This window comes from Thalassophryne amazonica, chromosome 11 (genome assembly GCF_902500255.1).
Source record: "Thalassophryne amazonica chromosome 11, fThaAma1.1, whole genome shotgun sequence".
Classification (NCBI taxonomy): Eukaryota; Metazoa; Chordata; class Actinopteri; order Batrachoidiformes; family Batrachoididae; genus Thalassophryne; species Thalassophryne amazonica.
This window is the reverse complement of record NC_047113.1, coordinates 5,993,224-6,011,377: the sequence shown is the minus strand read 5'-3', so window position 1 is coordinate 6,011,377 and position 18,154 is coordinate 5,993,224. Positions and strand designations below refer to the sequence as shown.

The window sequence follows — 18,154 nt, the reverse complement described above, 5'->3', positions numbered from 1 at the left end:
AGGTCTACAGAAAATTCCTTTGACTTCATGCTTGGTTTGTGCTCTGACGTGGTCTGTCAACTGTGGGACCTTATGTGTAGACAGGTGTGTGTCTTTCCAAATCATGTCCAGGCAACTGAGTTTTTCCCTGGTTGACTCCAATTAAGTTGTCGAAACATCTCAAGGATGATTAGTGGAAACAGGATGCACCTGAGCTCAATTTTGAGCTTCATGGCAAAGGCTGTGAATACTGATGTACATGTGATTTCTTAGGGATTTATAAAAATTAAATTTTCAAAAAACCTTTGTCACATTGTCATTATGGGGTATTGTGTGTAATATTTTGAGGGGAAAAATTAATTTCATCCATACTAATGGACATGTGATTTCTTCTTTTTTTTTAAATAGTGCAAAAATCTCAAAAAAAACTTTTTTTCACATTGTCATTATGGGGTATTGTGTGTAGTCGTTTGAGGAAAAAAATTATTTCATCCAGTTTGGAGTAAGGCTACAACATAACATTAAATGTGGAAAAAGTGAAGCGCTGTGAATACTTTCCAGCTGGAAACTGCTTGATGCAATCCTTTGACCATCCAACATAATGTTGTTAACAGATAACAGTTGTTGTATTATGACATCAAATAGATGTCATGACAATCTCATGTTGTAAATATGTCATCTTTGAGCTTCAAGTTGATTTATTTTTAAACTCTTTCACAGTATCAGGATGGTTTTCCACATTTTATTAGAAGACATCATCAGTAAGTGAAGATTCAGACACTGAATTTGGTTGATGAAAATTTTGCTTATTCTGGTGAATGTGACTTTTCATTTACAACTGAAAAAACATCAGCAAAAATGTAACTCATAACCTGTCATATAAGAGCAGGTCTGATGCTATGTTATATGTTTGAAATGTAAACCCTGGTCATAAGACTTCAAGTTCAAAAAATTGGGTAGAACTGTATAACATCATATTTTAAGAAAAGGTTTCAGCATCATAAGGAAATCACTGTTGTTACAGACGGTGAAGTACACTGAAAAAACTCAAGTATTGGATCACTTAAAAAAAACTTGACTTGGTAACACTAGAACGAAACAGGTCCAATTTATCTTTAATTTATCAGCCAATTTGTTAATTTGACATTCTTAACTCATTTGAATGTTATTGAATGAAGGATTTTTATTTGGTTTTCTCTCTTCTGTGTAATTCCACGATGTCATCCTACTGCAACATCATAAATGAGGTTATGACATCATGTAGGTAAAAAAAAAATAATAATCAAATAATACTGTATGCTTATGTGTACACTAAAATACATCTGCAATGAGGCTTCACATAAATCCAAGATATGACATCATAATGGTGAGAACTCAAAGAGGACACACTGGCACTTTCAGTGTGTTATTGAGGCTGCTGAGAGGAGTGCACACACCAATTTTCAGCTTTTTACTTATTATTTTACACAGTTTTTGCCCATTTTGAGTTGAATGTGAGCTGGATTTAAAAACCAACAACACACACACACACACACATGCTGTATTCATACGGAGTGACATGGAATACAAAGGCACACATATGAACACAGACTTCCTCATCTAATGTCAGCGTTTCCATGGTGAATCTGCTGGTGTGACATCTTCTCCCTCCTGTGTGGTGAGGGTTGCCATGGCGATGCTCTGCTCTGACAGTGTGTGTCTGCGTGTGTGTTTGCTCTTCGCTCTCCTGTGACTTATTCTACATGGGTTTTTTTTTTGTTTTGTTGTTGTTTTGTTTGTTTTTTTGTCTGACTGCGGGCGTATCTAATTTGTGCCCCGTTTTGAGCATTTCTTTGTGAGAGTTTGTGCGTCTGTGAACTGACTCGCATGTGTGCGTCTTTGTGTTTCTCTGTGTGGTTCGGCCTAGTTGGACCGGTTCAAGGAGCCCCCGGCGTTTGGGCCCATGTGTGACCTGTTATGGGCTGACCCCCTTGAAGACTTTGGCAATGAGAAGACCCAGGAGTACTTTGGCCACAACACAGTCAGAGGCTGCTCCTATTTCTACAGGTACAGCGCTGACGTGTGGCACAGCTACACACCCGCACCACAAAACACTCCATCATAAACGTAAAACATGAACATGACTGACTTTCATTTGTGAGCAACGCCTTGACACAGTCGATCCCTGAGACACGAGCACTGACCCGATATCCAAACAGCCAGAGAGAGAGAATCCAATATTCAGAGGCACAAAACACACAAACATTATTATTTGAAATCAGCTGACAGATGGATCCAGAACCCAAACTGGCTCTCTAACGTGTCCCTCTGTGTCTGTTTCATCTTTTAGTCAGTTCAGTTTTAATGATCTGGATGCCTCATGAACGCCTGCCGTTGATGCAATGTGACTTTCATCCACAAATTAGAACTGTCGTAAGTTTTAGCTCGACTTCCGATGAGCGAGAGATGCTTCCTGTGCAGTTACGCCACATCCAAGACCCATTAACAACCACTTACTTTTCTTCAAGACACATAAATCTTGGTCGGTTTACACACCCTGGCATAAACATGATACCCTCGCAAACACACACAAATTCTTTGCTGCATGAAACGATATCCCACAATCCCCAGGGAGACTGCACGGTTCTGTTGCTATGACGACTGGCTACTCCTGCCAGATATGGAGTGATATGAAGATACAGTGAGAGAAAGAGGGAACGCAACGTACAGTGCATCCGGAAAGTATTCACAGCACTTCAGTTTTACACATATTATGTTACAGCTTTATTCCAAAATGGAGTACATTAATTTTTCCCCTGACAATTCCACTCACAACACCCCATAATGACAATAAGAAAAACATTTTTTTTATTATTTTTGCTAATTTATTAAAAATAAAAAGCTAAGAAATCACATGCAGAAAGTATTCACACCCTTTCCTCAATACTTTGTTAATGCACCTTTGGCAGCAATTACAGCCTCACATCTTCTTGAATATGATGCCACAACCATCAATCAGATTCAGGTCTGGGCTCTGGCTGGGCCACTCAAGGACATTCACAGAGTTGTCCTGAAGCCACTCCTTTGATATCTTGGCTGTGTGCTTAGGGACATCGTCCTGTTGAAAGATGAACCGTCACCCCAGTCTGAGATCAAGAGCGCTCTGGAGCAGGTTTTCATCCAGGATGTCTCTACATTGCTGCATTCATCTTTCCCTCATTCCTGACTAGTCTCCCAGTTCCTGCTGCTGAAAAACATCCCTACAGCATGATGCTGCCACCACCATGCATCACTGTAGGGATGGTGTCTGGTTTCCTCCTGACATGACACCTGGCATTCACACCAAAGAGTTCAATCTTTGTCTCATCAGCCCACAGAATTTCATTTCTGATGGTCTGAGAGTCCTTCAGGTGCCTTTTGGCAAACTCCATGGTGGCTGCCTTGTGCGCTCCCTTGTGCCTTTTACTAAGGAGTGGCTTCCGTCTGGCCATTCTGCCATGCAGGTGTGATTGGTGGATTGCTGCAGAGATGGTTGACATTCTGAAAGGTTCTCCTCTCTCCACTGAAGAATGCTGGAACTCTGACAGAGTGACCATTGGGTTCTTTGTCACTTCCCTGACTAAGGCCCTTCTCCCCCAATAGCTCAGTTTAGGTAGGTGGCCAGCTTAGGAAGAGTCCTGGTGGATCCAAACGTATTCCATTTATGGATGATGGAGGCCACTCTGCTCACTGGGACCTTGAAAGTAGCAGAAATGTTTCTGTACCCTTCACCAGATTTGTGAATCGAGACAATCCTGTCTCAGAGGTCCACAGACAATTCCTTTGACTTCATGCTTGGTTTGTGCTCTGACATACACTATCAACTGTGGGACCTTATATGTAGACAGGTGTGTGTTTAAAAAAAAAAAACATTTTTCGCATTGTCATTATGGGGTGTTGTGAGGAGAATTTTGAGGAAACATTCAATTTCATACAGTTTAGAATAAAGCTGTAACATAAAATGTGTGAAAAGTGAGGTGCTGTGAATACTTTCCAGTTGCACTGTGTGTGTGTGTGTGTGTGTGTGTGTGTGTGTGTGTGTGTGTGTATATATATATATATATATATATATATATATATATATATATATATATATATATATATATATATATATATATATATATGCACACGTAGTTCGGCGAGTTAAGTCACTGTAATATCCCTTCGCTCTGGTTGTCACCATAGCAACGCGCAAATCAGTTGGCGCAGATCAGTTTTGACAGATGAATGACAGAAACGCCATAAAACATGGATTTCCAAGTGAATTTTAATATTTTTGGCCAAAATAAAACGTTTGAGGAATGGGAAGAGGAGGAGAGCAAACAAGAAAAACAGCAAAAGCAACAGCATAAAGATTTAACATCAAGAGCACACGAAAAAAGTTAACTTAAATAAATATTTGTGTGTTAGCTCACTGTGTGGCACCATGGAATAATCGGATTAAACAACGAGAAGCTGTGCATTATACAGTTTGAATGTGTCGTGCATTCAAACTGTATAATGCACAGCTTCTCGTTGTTTAATCCTTACTTATATAGGAGGTGGGCGGCGATGAAGTGAGGTATTAAAGGCGATGTGTTCAGGTGTGTTGCGGTCCACATATGCACAGGCATATGTTAAGGCGTGTTTGTAGTTTTTCTATGTTTAGCAGCAGCATCAACAGACCAAAGAGCTGCACTCACAGCACTGAGGAGGCTACAAACCCAACTCAGGTCTGCCAGCGCTCACTGATCCCCCCTGCTGGCCACAGTCATAACGCATGTAAAGATGCAGGAAGCAGGAAAGAAGCCTGCTGACCATGACCCACGTTGCTGTTTACTGCAGCTTTTAATAATCAAACATATGACGTGTTTCCGTACAAACACGTTCACTAAAACCTCTGTTTTGTTGCATTTATTCGCATTTCTCCAGTTCTGAAGCACTTATGAGCGTTTTGTGTGTCTGTCCTCAGTTACCCTGCAGTGTGTGAGTTCCTACAGACCAACAACCTGCTGTCAATCATCAGAGCTCACGAAGCACAGGATGCTGGGTAAGCTGCTCCTGCTGAATGATTGACACGGCTCAGTTCTTCTCTCAGCTTAAAAGGGAGCACCATTTAATTTAACGGCTTACCTTGACGTTTCATGTTCAGAGCCGTTTTTTATTCCCTTCGGCACTTTACGGGAGATGACATTACTCACTTTTCCTTGCCTCACAGTGATAGCTGGATTGTTAGAGAATGAAAACATGTACATACAAGAGCCAACAGCTGAATCATTTTGTTTGGTTAACTACTGTGTGTCAGCACAACATGATTAAGAGAAAATATATTAATTTTAATAATATACTGCAAAGATAATGTAACTAACTTCCACGCTCAGGTCTAGGAGTATGCACCGAGCAGTGCCACATCTACCACATGACAGATCTGCCTTGGGTTCTGGATGACAACCACCCAGGCAGACAACAGGTCTATCGCCACCAGATGATACCTGGCCATACCCAAGGTCCTTTTCAGGTGCTGGGGTTCTCAGCATGCCTGCACCAAATACTCATAGCTGATGTTCCCTCATGATGCAAATAATACACCTGGTCTCTCTTTCCCTGCATAAGTAATTGTTAATTTGGGACAAAGTCATTCCAGCGGTACCCAAAGATGCTCCAGAAGACTTAGTACAAAAAACGTCCACTACTCGCCTTAGGTTGGTGATTAGCATCCAAGTCTCACAACCGTACAGTAAGACAGGAAAATCCAGGACCCTAAAAACTTCATTCTCCTGCAAAGATATCAGCATCACCAAACTTCTCTGTCCCACAACCTCATACAGTAGTGTTCAGAATAATAGTAGTGCTATGTGACTAAAAAGATTAATCCAGGTTTTGAGTATATTTCTTATTGTTACATGGGAAACAAGGTACCAGTAGATTCAGTAGATTCTCACAAATCCAACAAGACCAAGCATTCATGATATGCACACTCTTAATGCTATGAAATTGGGCTATTAGTAAAAAAAAAGTAGAAAAGGGTTCACAGTAATAGTAGTGTGGCATTCAGTCAGTGAGTTTGTCAGTTTTGTGGAACAAACAGGTGTGAATCAGGTGTCCCCTATTTAAGGATGAAGCCAGCACCTGTTGAACATGTTTTTCTCTTTGAAAGCCTGAGGAAAATGGGACGTTCAAGACATTGTTCAGAAGAACAGCGTAGTTTGATTAAAACGTTGAGTGGAGAGGGGAAAACTTATACGCAGGTGCAAAACATTATAGGCTGTTCATCTACAATGATCTCCAATGCTTTAAAATGGACAAAAAAACAGAGATGCGTGGAAGAAAATGGAAAACAACCATCAAAATGGATAGAAGAATAACCAGAATGGCAAAGGCTCACCCATTGATCAGCTCCAGGATGATCAAAGACAGTCTGGAGTTACCTGTAAGTGCTGTGACAGTTAGAAGACGCCTGTGTGAAACTAATTTATTTGCAAGAATCCCCGCAAAGTCCCTCTGTTAAATAAAAGACATGTGCAGAAGAGGTTACAGTTTGTCAAAGAACACATCAACTGGCCTAAAGAGAAATGGAGGAATATTTTGTGGACTGATGAAAGTAAAATTGTTCTTTTTGGGTCCAAGGGCTGCAGACAGTTTGTGAGACGACCCCCAAACTCTGAATTCAAGCCACAGTTAACATTGAAGACAGTGAAGCATGGTGGTGCAAGCATCATGATATGGGCATGTTTCTCCTACTATGGTGTTGGGCCTATATATCGCATACCAGGTATCATGGATCAGTTTGGATATGTCAAAATACTTGAAGAGGTCATGTTGCCTTATGCTGAAGAGGACATGCCCTTGAAATGGGTGTTTCAACAAGACAATGACCCCAAGCACACTAGTAAACAAGCAAAATCTTGGTTCCAAACCAACAAAATTAATGCCTCGCATATGTTAAGAAATCATGAAAAACTGTGGTTATACAACTAAATACTAGTTTAGTGATTCACAGGATTAATAAAAAAGCAGTTTGAACATAATAGTTTTGAGTTTGTAGCATCAACAGCAGATGCTACTATTATTGTGAACACCCCCTTTTCTACTTTTTTTCCCTAATAGCGCAATTTCATAGCCTTAAGAGTGTGCATATCATGAATGCTTGGTCTTGTTGGATTTGTGAGAATCTACTGAATCTACTGGTACCTTGTTTCCCATGTAACAATAAGAAATATACTGAAAACCTGGATTAATCTTTTTAGTCACATAGCACTACTATTATTCTGAACACTACTGTAACTCCATAAATTCTTCCCGGTCGTCTCTTGATCTCAAATGCTGATGACTCAGGGAGGTGAATGCCACTGCTGACATACGTGAATCTTTCTGCAAGTTCAATGAATTCATCACATGTAGCACGTCATTCAAGTCAAGTCTCAGAGTATGTGCTGGTGTCACGAGTCACCACATCCACCACATCACAGAAACCACCCCGGGTCCTGGATGGCATGCAGTCACTGAAAGCCTGGAATTTTTTTTTTTTCTTAATCCAAAATAGTTGCACATCCAGTCACTCTGATTCTTTACTCAGCTTCACAACTTCAGCATTCAGTGTATCCACTGATTTCATCAAAATCACAGCATCATCTGTGAAGTCGAGGTCAGTAAACCTTTCTTCGCCAACAAAGGCACCTGAACTGGTTTCCACAAACCTACCCAACACCCAGTTCATGCAAGTGCTAAACAGAGAAAGAGCCAGAACACATCCCTGATGAATACCAAAATGTACTGTGAAGAAGTCAGAGTTTCTGTCCAGCATACACAGTATTTGCGTATAGGCTGGCTATGATGTCCAACAACTTACTGGGGATCCGTGAAATCCCAAGATGTCCCAGATACCAGCCTGGTCAACTGAAAAACAAAAACAAACCCCTTTGTGAAAATAAACATAGTGTGCAAAGAATCACTGCTGGTATTCATGGTTGTATTTAATGAGAACATGGTTGATGACTTAATGAGAATTAAATCATCAACTAGGACCCAGTTGGTGGTTTAACTGTGGGGCATGAAACCAGACCAGTTTCTGGATCAATCACTGAGTGGCTTTCGGTACTTTTCCCAGCATAAGTGCAGGTCCAGGTGACCACCTTAGCTTTTCTAGAGAGGGACACCAAGTGCTTTTACTGGTGAATTTGGCAGATAGCTTGTCCTCCAAGGAACATGAGTGTAAAACTACAGTTTAACTACAGTATTTCTTATTTATGTGTTATTGCCAACCATGAAATTTACATGTATTATTTCAGTCAGAATATTACAGCCATTAATGTAAATACAGTTAAGATTTATTTCCTTTTTTTTCCTGATGTTCCGTGACCTGGGTCTTTTTTTCATGTGATGTTCATGTAGTCCAGTGAGATGAGGAGTTGGTCCACCAATATATAGTCCCGGGTTACATTCCAGGACACGCTTCCTGTGTCCTTGAACAAGACACGTCACCTGCCTTGTCTTAGTCCACCCAGCTCTAAATAAGTACTGGCAGTTCACACTATGGAATCCGTGGATAAGCACGGGCACCAATGGGCCTCAGGACCTTGATCATGTTAGGTCTGGAAGCATGTGCTGGTGCTACACATTGCTGCGTCCACCACACTACAGAACTGCCTTGTGTCCTGGATGGCAGCCACCAGGCAGACAACCTCTCCATTCCCACCTCTCAAAATAACCATTTACTTGGCACAGCCTGGTGCGATATTTTCATCCCTTTGTCCTCATCTACTAACTGGGGCCTAAAATGTGCCAGATTTTTCCCAGAGAAATGCGCCACATGGCCAAAATACCATAGCTGATGTTCCCTCACAATGCAAGTGATACTTTTAAACTGAGGGTCACCTCCTTAAAATTAGATAATAAGTAGAAACCCACATTTTCCAAGAGACAGGATAAAAGTGAGGAACAGGTACCAATGGCATTTTAGAAGTGGGATAGAAAATTTGGACAAGAACCTGTGATCATCAATGTAAAAAGTAGAGCTGAAGCTGGTGATTTATGTCACTTTCCTCTATTCTGCACATTATGGGGAGGCTTCACACGTGTATCATTGTAGGAGTGAAATTATTGACCCATCATGGTTGCTTTAAAAATTTCTGAACACTTCATTTGTTTGCATCTGTAGTGTGGCTTTTTTATTTGAATTTTATTTTTTTTTGTATGAAGAGCTGTAATGTGTCTGGTTGACTCTTTCTACAGGTATCGTATGTACAGGAAGAGTCAGACTACAGGATTTCCTTCACTCATCACCATCTTCTCAGCTCCAAACTACCTGGATGTTTACAACAACAAAGGTCTTTCACAGAAACATACACACACACACACACACACACACACACACACACACACACACACACACACACACACACACACACACACACACACACACACACACACACACACACACACACACACACACACACACCATCAAAGCTGGAACTGCTTTTGAAAACATATGCCTCTATGATACATTCATATTGTCATCTGATGAACATCTGTGTGTTAACAGCGGCAGTACTGAAGTATGAGAACAATGTCATGAACATCCGTCAGTTTAACTGCTCTCCTCACCCCTACTGGCTGCCCAACTTCATGGACGTCTTCACCTGGTCGCTGCCTTTTGTGGGAGAAAAAGGTCAGACTGCTCATTACATCAACTTGAACTGTTTTCCTTGAAATGTATTCAAGCATAAATTTTACCAAAAGCCTTGTTAAATGTGCAACTAATAGATTACCAGATGTTACAAGCTGCTTGGAACATCAGTGTGACGTTGTCAAATATTTGTCTTCATCGCTTTATATCAGTTAAAAGAGACATCTTTCAGACCATCTAAATCCTCATATATCCAAAAAAAAGTCTGCTTAAAACTGCAACACTACATTAAAACAAGAGCAATCGAAGATTGTTGACATCTGCCAATCCGGATCACCTCCAAAATTCAATGGAGTCTACCTGCCCTAATATCTATCTGTGGTGCAAATTTGGTGAGAATCTGTGAAGTAGGTTTTTTTTTTTACGTAATTCTTCAAAGCCTATATAAAGTGAAATCTTGATCCAGAATCCAGATCCGGATCTGGCTCACCTCCAAAATTTAATGGAGTCTTCCATGGTCTAATACGTATCTATCTGTGGTGCAAAGTTGGTGAGAATCTGTGAAGTAGGTTTTTTTAATATAATCCCTCAAAGCTTATATAAAGTGAAATCTTTATCCAGAATCCAGATCCGGATCTGGCTCACCTCCAAAATGTAATGGAGTCTTCCATGGTCTAATACGTATCTATCTGTGGTGCGAATTTGGTGAGAATCTGTGAAGTAGGTTTTTTTTTTACGTAATTCTTCAAAGCCTATATAAAGTGAAATCTTGATCCAGAATCCAGATCCGGATCTGGCTCACCTCCAAAATGTAATGGAGTCTTCCATGGTCTAATACGTATCTATCTGTGGTGCAAAGTTGGTGAGAATCTGTGAAGTAGGTTTTTTTAATATAATCCCTCAAAGCTTATATAAAGTGAAATCTTTATCCAGAATCCAGATCCGGATCTGGCTCACCTCCAAAATGTAATGGAGTCTTCCATGGTCTAATACGTATCTATCTGTGGTGCGAATTTGGTGAGAATCCATGAAGTAGTTTTTTTTAACGTAATCCTTCAAAGCTTATATAAAGTGAAATCTTGATACAGAATCCAGATCCGGACCTGGATCACCTCCAAAATTGAATGGAGTCTTCCATGGCCTAATATCTGTCATGGTGAAAATTTTGTCAAAATCCATGCAGTAATTTTGACGTAATCTTGCTAACAGTCAGGCAGACAAATAAATAAATGCCGATGATTTTATTACATCCTTGGTGGATGTAAATGTTGCCTAATATTGACAGTTTTACAAATAGCTTTGTACTCAGTCACATATGTGCTGCTACGTATCTATAAAAACGCTGGAGTTGTTTTTAGAAACACTTTTAAATTAGAATATGATATTAATTTATAATGCAATATTTCTCCAATATACTCCCAGACCACAAGGGGTCACTCATGGACCTCTAGCGGTCTGCAGACCACTCTTTGAGAAAGGCAGCTTTATATGGATAAACATTAATGTCAGCATCTTAATTTCCCATTATTTTCTGCGACACAAGTGAGATCCAGACATGCTTATGTCATGAGTCAGCAAAAAATAAAATCTGACTCATGACAGTTTCAGTTTGAGAATTTGTGTGGTAATGTCTGAGTGTTCATAGTCTTAACTGCTTCAGTCATGTTTGAACTTCTTTTAACAGAGTATTCCGAGTGAGTACAGCTTGAAACGTCTTTGATCGTGTCCATCGGGGTAAAAATTTTGAAGCTAAAGCAGCATTTGTTGTGGTTCTGGCCGAAGGCGCAGCTTCTTACTTTTGTGATCGGGCAGATTGCCAGGTCTGCACTTTATAAACCAGCCAGTTGCCAGATCCACACTCTATGAGTCAGCCTGTTAGAAGGCAATCCAGATTAACCTGTTTGATCCCATTTTTGCACTTTTTTTGGATCGTGGGTAATCATAGTAGAATGGCACCCTGTGGAATGGGGGTGTTGAATTATGATACTTCCTAGCATTTATGCTAATATTTGCGGTTAGCTAATAATTAAAAGGAGTGTTATATGTTCATAGCACATAGAACATTGTCTCTGTGCCACATCTTTCCTTTCAGTATATCTTGATTTTGGCTTCTTTTTAGCTCGGATTTAAACTTTCACTTTTTTTTACATTTTGTAAAAGAACAAGTTATAGTAACTTTTGATTGATAGAAGTGTTCGGTGGTGCTTCTCTCTCCTACCAGAACAGGTTCTTGACTTGTTTGCAAATGTTTAATTGGGCCATATTGTGCAAACTGGATTTTTAGGCCCTTTCACAGTTAAATATGGTTGTGTTCAATATTAGTCATCCACCAAGGGCGTTGTCACATCTGAAGGTCCAGAGAAACATCTTCATGTTTATATACATTTGGCCCAGTTGGTTTGGTTTCACACTGCAATGTTGCATTCAAATTAAAGAACTTTTGTCATACTATAATTATGTCCCAATGTCATCATCTATGTAGGCTGTGTCTCTCTACACTTGACATGGACTGGTTTGTACACATGCGTGCATCTGATGTTCATTTGGCACATTATTACATTCGACCAGAGAAAAATTAAAGTTTAAAATTTACAACTTTCACCGTGTGCTGTAGCGACACACAACATGGAAGCTGCTTTGTGTTTAACGAGGAGAAGATGTGATGTTTAAAGGAACCCTGCTTCCAGGACTGCAGACTGCTGGGTAACTCATCTGCTTGTGTCTTTATGGTGCAGTGACTGAGATGCTGGTCAACGTCTTAAGTATCTGTTCTGATGATGAACTCATGAATGATGGAGAAGAAATCTTTGATGGTAAGAAACACATCCTACTGAAGGAGGTACTAGAGTGACGGCTGAATTGGACCTGTTTTTATAAGCTACGGTGACAACAATGGGAGATGGTGATGATGATGATGATGATCTTACTTTGGACACAGTGGTTACACTCCTGTTATTTTCCACTCACATGGTCTTTGTCATGTGGGATGCCTTATTATTATAATGCCTTACTATTTGTAAAATATTGCATACTTCCACTTAGAGATGTTTATTTAATGATAAATATCATAACAAGATGGTAAGCTTTTATTTACAGTCAAATGACATATCATGACACAGCTACGGTAAAGTTTAAATGGTGTCTATTTATTAAAAATTAGAGCTATTTAGACATAAGACATTCTGACCTGGTAGTGTAACTGAGCTGTTGAACAGCTGATGGAGAAGAAATTTGACTTTGCATGTTTCTCTGTATGTTTGTGAGCCATAAAGTTCAAATCTGCTTTGATAATTTTCAACTTTGATATCGCTGATGTTTAGCCACTAAAGGTACACTGGAAAATCTGACATTTTTGGACTTTTTCCTGTTGTTATTATGGGATGTTGTGAGTAGAAGTTTGAGGGGAAAAATAATAATTTACTCAATTTTGGAATAAGGCTGTAACAACAATTGTGAATTGTTGTGAATACTTTCCAGATGGACTGTAAACATGATTCCAACTTCATATTTCTTAATTTTGTGTTATATTTCTTGTCATTTGATGTTATATATTCGTCGTAAATGATGTATGAAATGTGAAGAACACATTAGTATTGGATAGTGTTTGCTGCCCTGTTCCAAAATGTCCATACAGTAGCTTTAATGTATGAGCTGTACAGAGTTGCACCAGACTTTTTTTTTTTTTTTTTTACATTTTTGGCTCATCTAATGAACTGACAGCCAGACAGATAAACAGTAACTGAAAAATAACCTCTCAGTGGCAGAAATGAAAGAAACATAATGCAAGGGTTGCATGAATCATTAAAGCAAGACCGCACAAAAATGTCCATGAACACTGCGTCACACTGAACTCCACCGCTGGAACGCTTGTGTTTCCTGTGAGAACACATCTTGTTCAATTTCTGTTGTGGTTAGTGTCTGTGAAGGTTCAAACTGTACAAGTAAAACCGACGTATGTTCAGAGGATTTATTGATATTGATTTCACACAGTGATTTTTTTTTTGTTGGGGTTATTTTTTTGTCATTTACAGTAGTGTTCAGAATAATAGTAGTGCTATGTGACTAAAAAGATTAATCCAGGTTTTGAGTATATTTCAGATTCAGTCAGTGAGTTTGTCAATTTTGTGGAACAAACAGGTGTGAATCAGGTGTCCCCTATTTAAGGATGAAGCCAGCACCTGTTGAACATGCTTTTCTCTTTGAAAGCCTGAGGAAAATGGGACATTCAAGACATTGTTCAGAAGAACAGTGTAGTTTGATTAAAAAGTTGATTCGAGAGGGGAAAACTTATACGCAGGTGCAAAAAATTATAGGCTGTTCATCTACAATGATCTCCAATGCTTTAAAATGAACAAAATAACCAGAGACGCGTGGAAGAAAATGGAAAACAACCATCAAAATGGATAGAAGAATAACCAGAATGGCAAAGGCTCACCCATTGATCAGCTCCAGGATGATCAAAGACAGTCTGGAGTTACCTGTAAGTGCTGTGACAGTTAGAAAACGCCTGTGTGAAGCAAATTTGTTTGCAAGAATCCCCCACAAAGTCCCTCTGTTAAATAAAAGACGTGCAGAAGAGGTTACAGTTTGCCAAAGAACACATCAACTGGCCTAAAGAGAAATGGAGGAATATTTTGTGGACTGATGAGAGTAAAATTGTTCTTTTTGGGTCCAAGGGCCGCAGACAGTTTGTGAGACGACCCCCAAACTCTGAATTCAAGCCACAGTTCACAGTAAAGACAGTGAAGCATGTTGGTGCAAGCATCATAATATGGGCATGTTTCTCCTACTATGGTGTTGGCCTATATATCACATACCAGGTATCATGGATCAGTTTGGATATGTCAAAATACTTGAAGAGGTCATGTTGCCTTATGCTGAAGAGGACATGCCCTTGAAATGGGTGTTTCAACAAGACAATGACCCCAAGCACACTAGTAAACCAGCAAAATCTTGGTTCCAAACCAACAAAATTAATGCCTCGCAGATGTGAAGAAATCATGAAAAACTGTGGTTATACAACTAAATACTAGTTTAGTGATTCACAGGATTGCTAAAAAAGCAGTTTGAACATAATAGTTTTGAGTTTGTAGCATCAACAGCAGATGCTACTATTATTGTGAACACCCCCTTTTCTACTTTTTTTTTTTTTTTTACTAATAGCCCAATTTCATAGCCTTAAGAGTGTGCATATCATGAATGCTTGGTCTTGTTGGATTTGTGAGAATCTACTGAATCTACTGGTACCTTGTTTCCCATGTAACAATAAGAAATATACTGAAAACCTGGATTAATCTTTTTAGTCACATAGCACTACTATTATTCTGAACACTACTGTATGTTCTCTCACGGTACAAAGAACAACACTGACTGCTTTTTAAAAACTACCTGTGTTTAACTCTCTAACAGCCAGCGCAGCAGCAGCCAGGAAAGAGGTGATCAAAAACAAGATCCGAGCTATTGGGAAGATGGCCAAAATGTTCTCTGTTCTACGGTGAGTCAACTTCTGTGTGCGTGTTTGCACGTGTACACTGACACGGGGTGCACTTCTTGAACTTATTGAGAAATTCATTACTAGTCACTCAGTTTTTGAAGGTTACTTGAAAATATATTCTTGTTTATTTAACGGCTGAGTGGATGTTTGTCATTTGATTGATGCGTTGTATGTCACGTGACATGGATTATTCATCCCATTTGTGTTGCATTGCATTTAAAGTGCAATTTGGTTCCATTTAGAGTGCAAAATTGGTTCCATACATTTGGTACCATTGAACTCTGTGTGTACACACACACACACACACACACACACACACCAACGCACATACGCGCACACATAAAACAAATTCACTGCGCTGTAAGCCGTCTGATGTGATTTTCTTCACTGCACTGAGGAAGTACACAGTCTTTTTTTTTTTTTTTGGTAGTACACGCACGCACAAGCGCGATCCCGCTTGTGTGAGCACACACCATGCGCATGCTCACACAAGCCGGATGGCGCTTAACTTTTAAGCAAACATGGCGGAGTGTGTTTTGCTGATGGATGACAATTTGATTTGCGGCATGGCGACTTCATCGTCAGAATTATTTGTGGATTCCTATTTAAAGTTCGTGTTGGATTGTTGATGTCAAAGCAGCAGTGATGCACCAAAGCTGGATTCATTTCTCACGTGATTTTTTTTCACTGCAGAGGTACCAAAATGTAAGTCCCTTTTCTGTTGTTTGTAAATTAATATAATATAAAATGACAAGGATCTATTTTAGCCGTTATACAAAACAAATAATAAATGTTTTTACATTCTTTCAATGGAACGAATATTTAATTCGGTGATAGATGGATCACATCATGAAATATTCATACCACTGAATTCATAAACATTCATTATTTTTATAATATTTATGAGTTAATAGTTAAAAAAAATATAATTTGTAACCTAATCTAAGTATCACATATTAAAGTAATGTAACTTCATTACTCTCCATTATGTTTGTATTATTTTAACTCTAACAGCAATTATGAACCACAGAAATTAAACTTCAATCGAGGGACACTTAATCAAGGTATATTCTGTAAATCAACTGAGCAATGTTGACTAAGGTGGAAAACCTTCTTTCAGATGCTCCCGTTAGGAGTCTCCACAGCAGATCAGTTGTTTCCATCTCACCCTGTCCTCTGTATCTTCCGCTGTCACACCAACCACCTGCATGTCCTCCCTCAGCACATCCATAATCTTCCTCTTTGTCCTCCCTCTTCTCCTCCTGCCGAGTGGCTCCATCCTCAGCATCCTTCTCCCTATATACCCTTGGTCCCTCCCATGCACATGTCCAAACCATATTAATCTTGCTTTTCTGACTTTGTCTCCAAACTGTCCTTCCTGAGCTGTCCCTCTGATATGTTCATTCCTTATCTTGTCCATCCTCATAATTCCCAAAGAAATTCACAGCATTTTCAGCTCTGCCACTTGTCTTGTTGTTAGTTCCATCACCTCTACATTGTACAACATAACTGGTCTCACTGCTGTGCTGTAAACTTCCCCTATCACTCTTGCCACTCTTCTCCATCCACTCAACCATGCCTGCACTCTCTTCTTCACCTCTGGACCACATTCTTCATTAGTTCGAAAAGCTGACTCCACCCAAGTGTGTTTACCTTCACCACCTCTACTCCTTACAGTCTCACTGTTCCACCTTGAACACATCTGTCATTCCTACTGCACATCTCACCCCATCACACTGTCCTTGTACATATCCTGTACTACCCTCACATACATCTCTGCCTCTCCAGACTTCCTCATACAATACCACAACTCTGCCATTGATATCCTGTCATACGCTTTCTCTAAATCCACAAACACACAATGTAACTCCTTATGGCCTTCTCTATACTTCTCCATCAGTATTCTCAGAGCAAATACTGCATCTGTAGTGCTTTTTCTCTGCATGATATTCCTGCTCACAGATCTTTACCTCTCTTCTCAGCCTAGTGTCCACAACTCTTTCCCAAACTTCATGGGTGATCAACTTCTGTAGTTGCTCCAGGTCTGCAGCCTTATTCTTAAAAATCAGTCGCACTCCACTCCCTCTCCACTCCTCAGGCATTCTCTTACTTGTCAACATTTTCCTAATCTCCATTGCCATCTCTCCTAAACATTTCTATGCCTCCACTGGAATGTCATCTGGACCAACTGCCTTTCCACTCTTCTCGCTTCAACCTTGCTATTGCATTACACTTCCTGAATTACTGTCTCCACATCATTCAGCCTCTTCTCCCTCTCATATTCTTCATACATTAACTTCTAAAAGTATTCCCTCCACCTTCTCAACACACACTCCTTGCTTGTAGGCACATTTCCATCTGCATTTTCTTAATATCCTTTATTGCCCTAATCTACTGCATATCCTTTCCAGCTCTGTCCCTTTGTCTGGCCAATCAGTGCAACTTGTGAAGGGAGGTCGACAAACACTGCTTCAAACAAAAACGTGTATTTTCATCTCCACATATTGCTTGTTACCATATCCTTTTCTTAACCTTTGCAACACCCCTCTTAACCTTATGCTATATCTCCTTTATTGTTTTCTGTACTTTCTCATTCCACCACCAACTCAAATTGTCTTCCTTCCTCTGTCCAAATGTCACACTCAGTACCTTTTTATCTGTCTCTCTCACCACTTCTGAAGTAGCTGTACAGTTGTCCAGCCTAATTTTACATTCCTCCAGTGCCTGTCTGGCACATGACAGTCTTCCTCCTTGAGCTTCCACCATTTCATCCTTTGTTCAGCTCTTACTCACTTCCTTGTTTTCACCTCCATGGGCTGCCATGTGCCTTTTACTAAGGAGTGGCTTCCGTTTGACCACACTACCATACAGGCCTGATTAGTGGATTGCTGCAGAGATGGTTGTCATGCTGGAAGGTTCTCCTCTCTCCAATCAATCAATCAATCAATCAACTTTTTTCTTGTATAGCGCCAAATCACAACAAACAGTTGCCCCAAGGCGCTCCACATTGCAAGGCAAGGCCATACAATAATTATGAAACACAGTCTACGTCTAAAGCA

The 18,154-nt window shown here is 39.9% G+C and overlaps 1 protein-coding gene across 4 annotated transcripts in view; it reads left to right on the top strand.

Annotated features, from left to right (window-relative positions):
• LOC117520140 (serine/threonine-protein phosphatase 2B catalytic subunit alpha isoform-like) overlaps positions 1–18,154 on the top strand; it is a 155,029-nt gene that overhangs the window by 97,989 nt on the left and 38,886 nt on the right. For 2 of the 4 annotated variants that reach the window (XM_034181444.1, XM_034181442.1), the window contains exons 6-12: positions 1,886–2,025; positions 4,949–5,026; positions 9,208–9,306; positions 9,461–9,465; positions 9,518–9,643; positions 12,337–12,414; positions 15,011–15,095. In XM_034181444.1, coding sequence (XP_034037335.1) covers positions 1,886–2,025; positions 4,949–5,026; positions 9,208–9,306; positions 9,461–9,465; positions 9,518–9,643; positions 12,337–12,414; positions 15,011–15,095 — 611 coding nt within the window. The remainder of the gene's footprint in view (positions 1–1,885; positions 2,026–4,948; positions 5,027–9,207; positions 9,307–9,460; positions 9,466–9,517; positions 9,644–12,336; positions 12,415–15,010; positions 15,096–18,154) is intronic. The other 2 variants (XM_034181445.1, XM_034181443.1) reach the window with 1 other exon arrangement.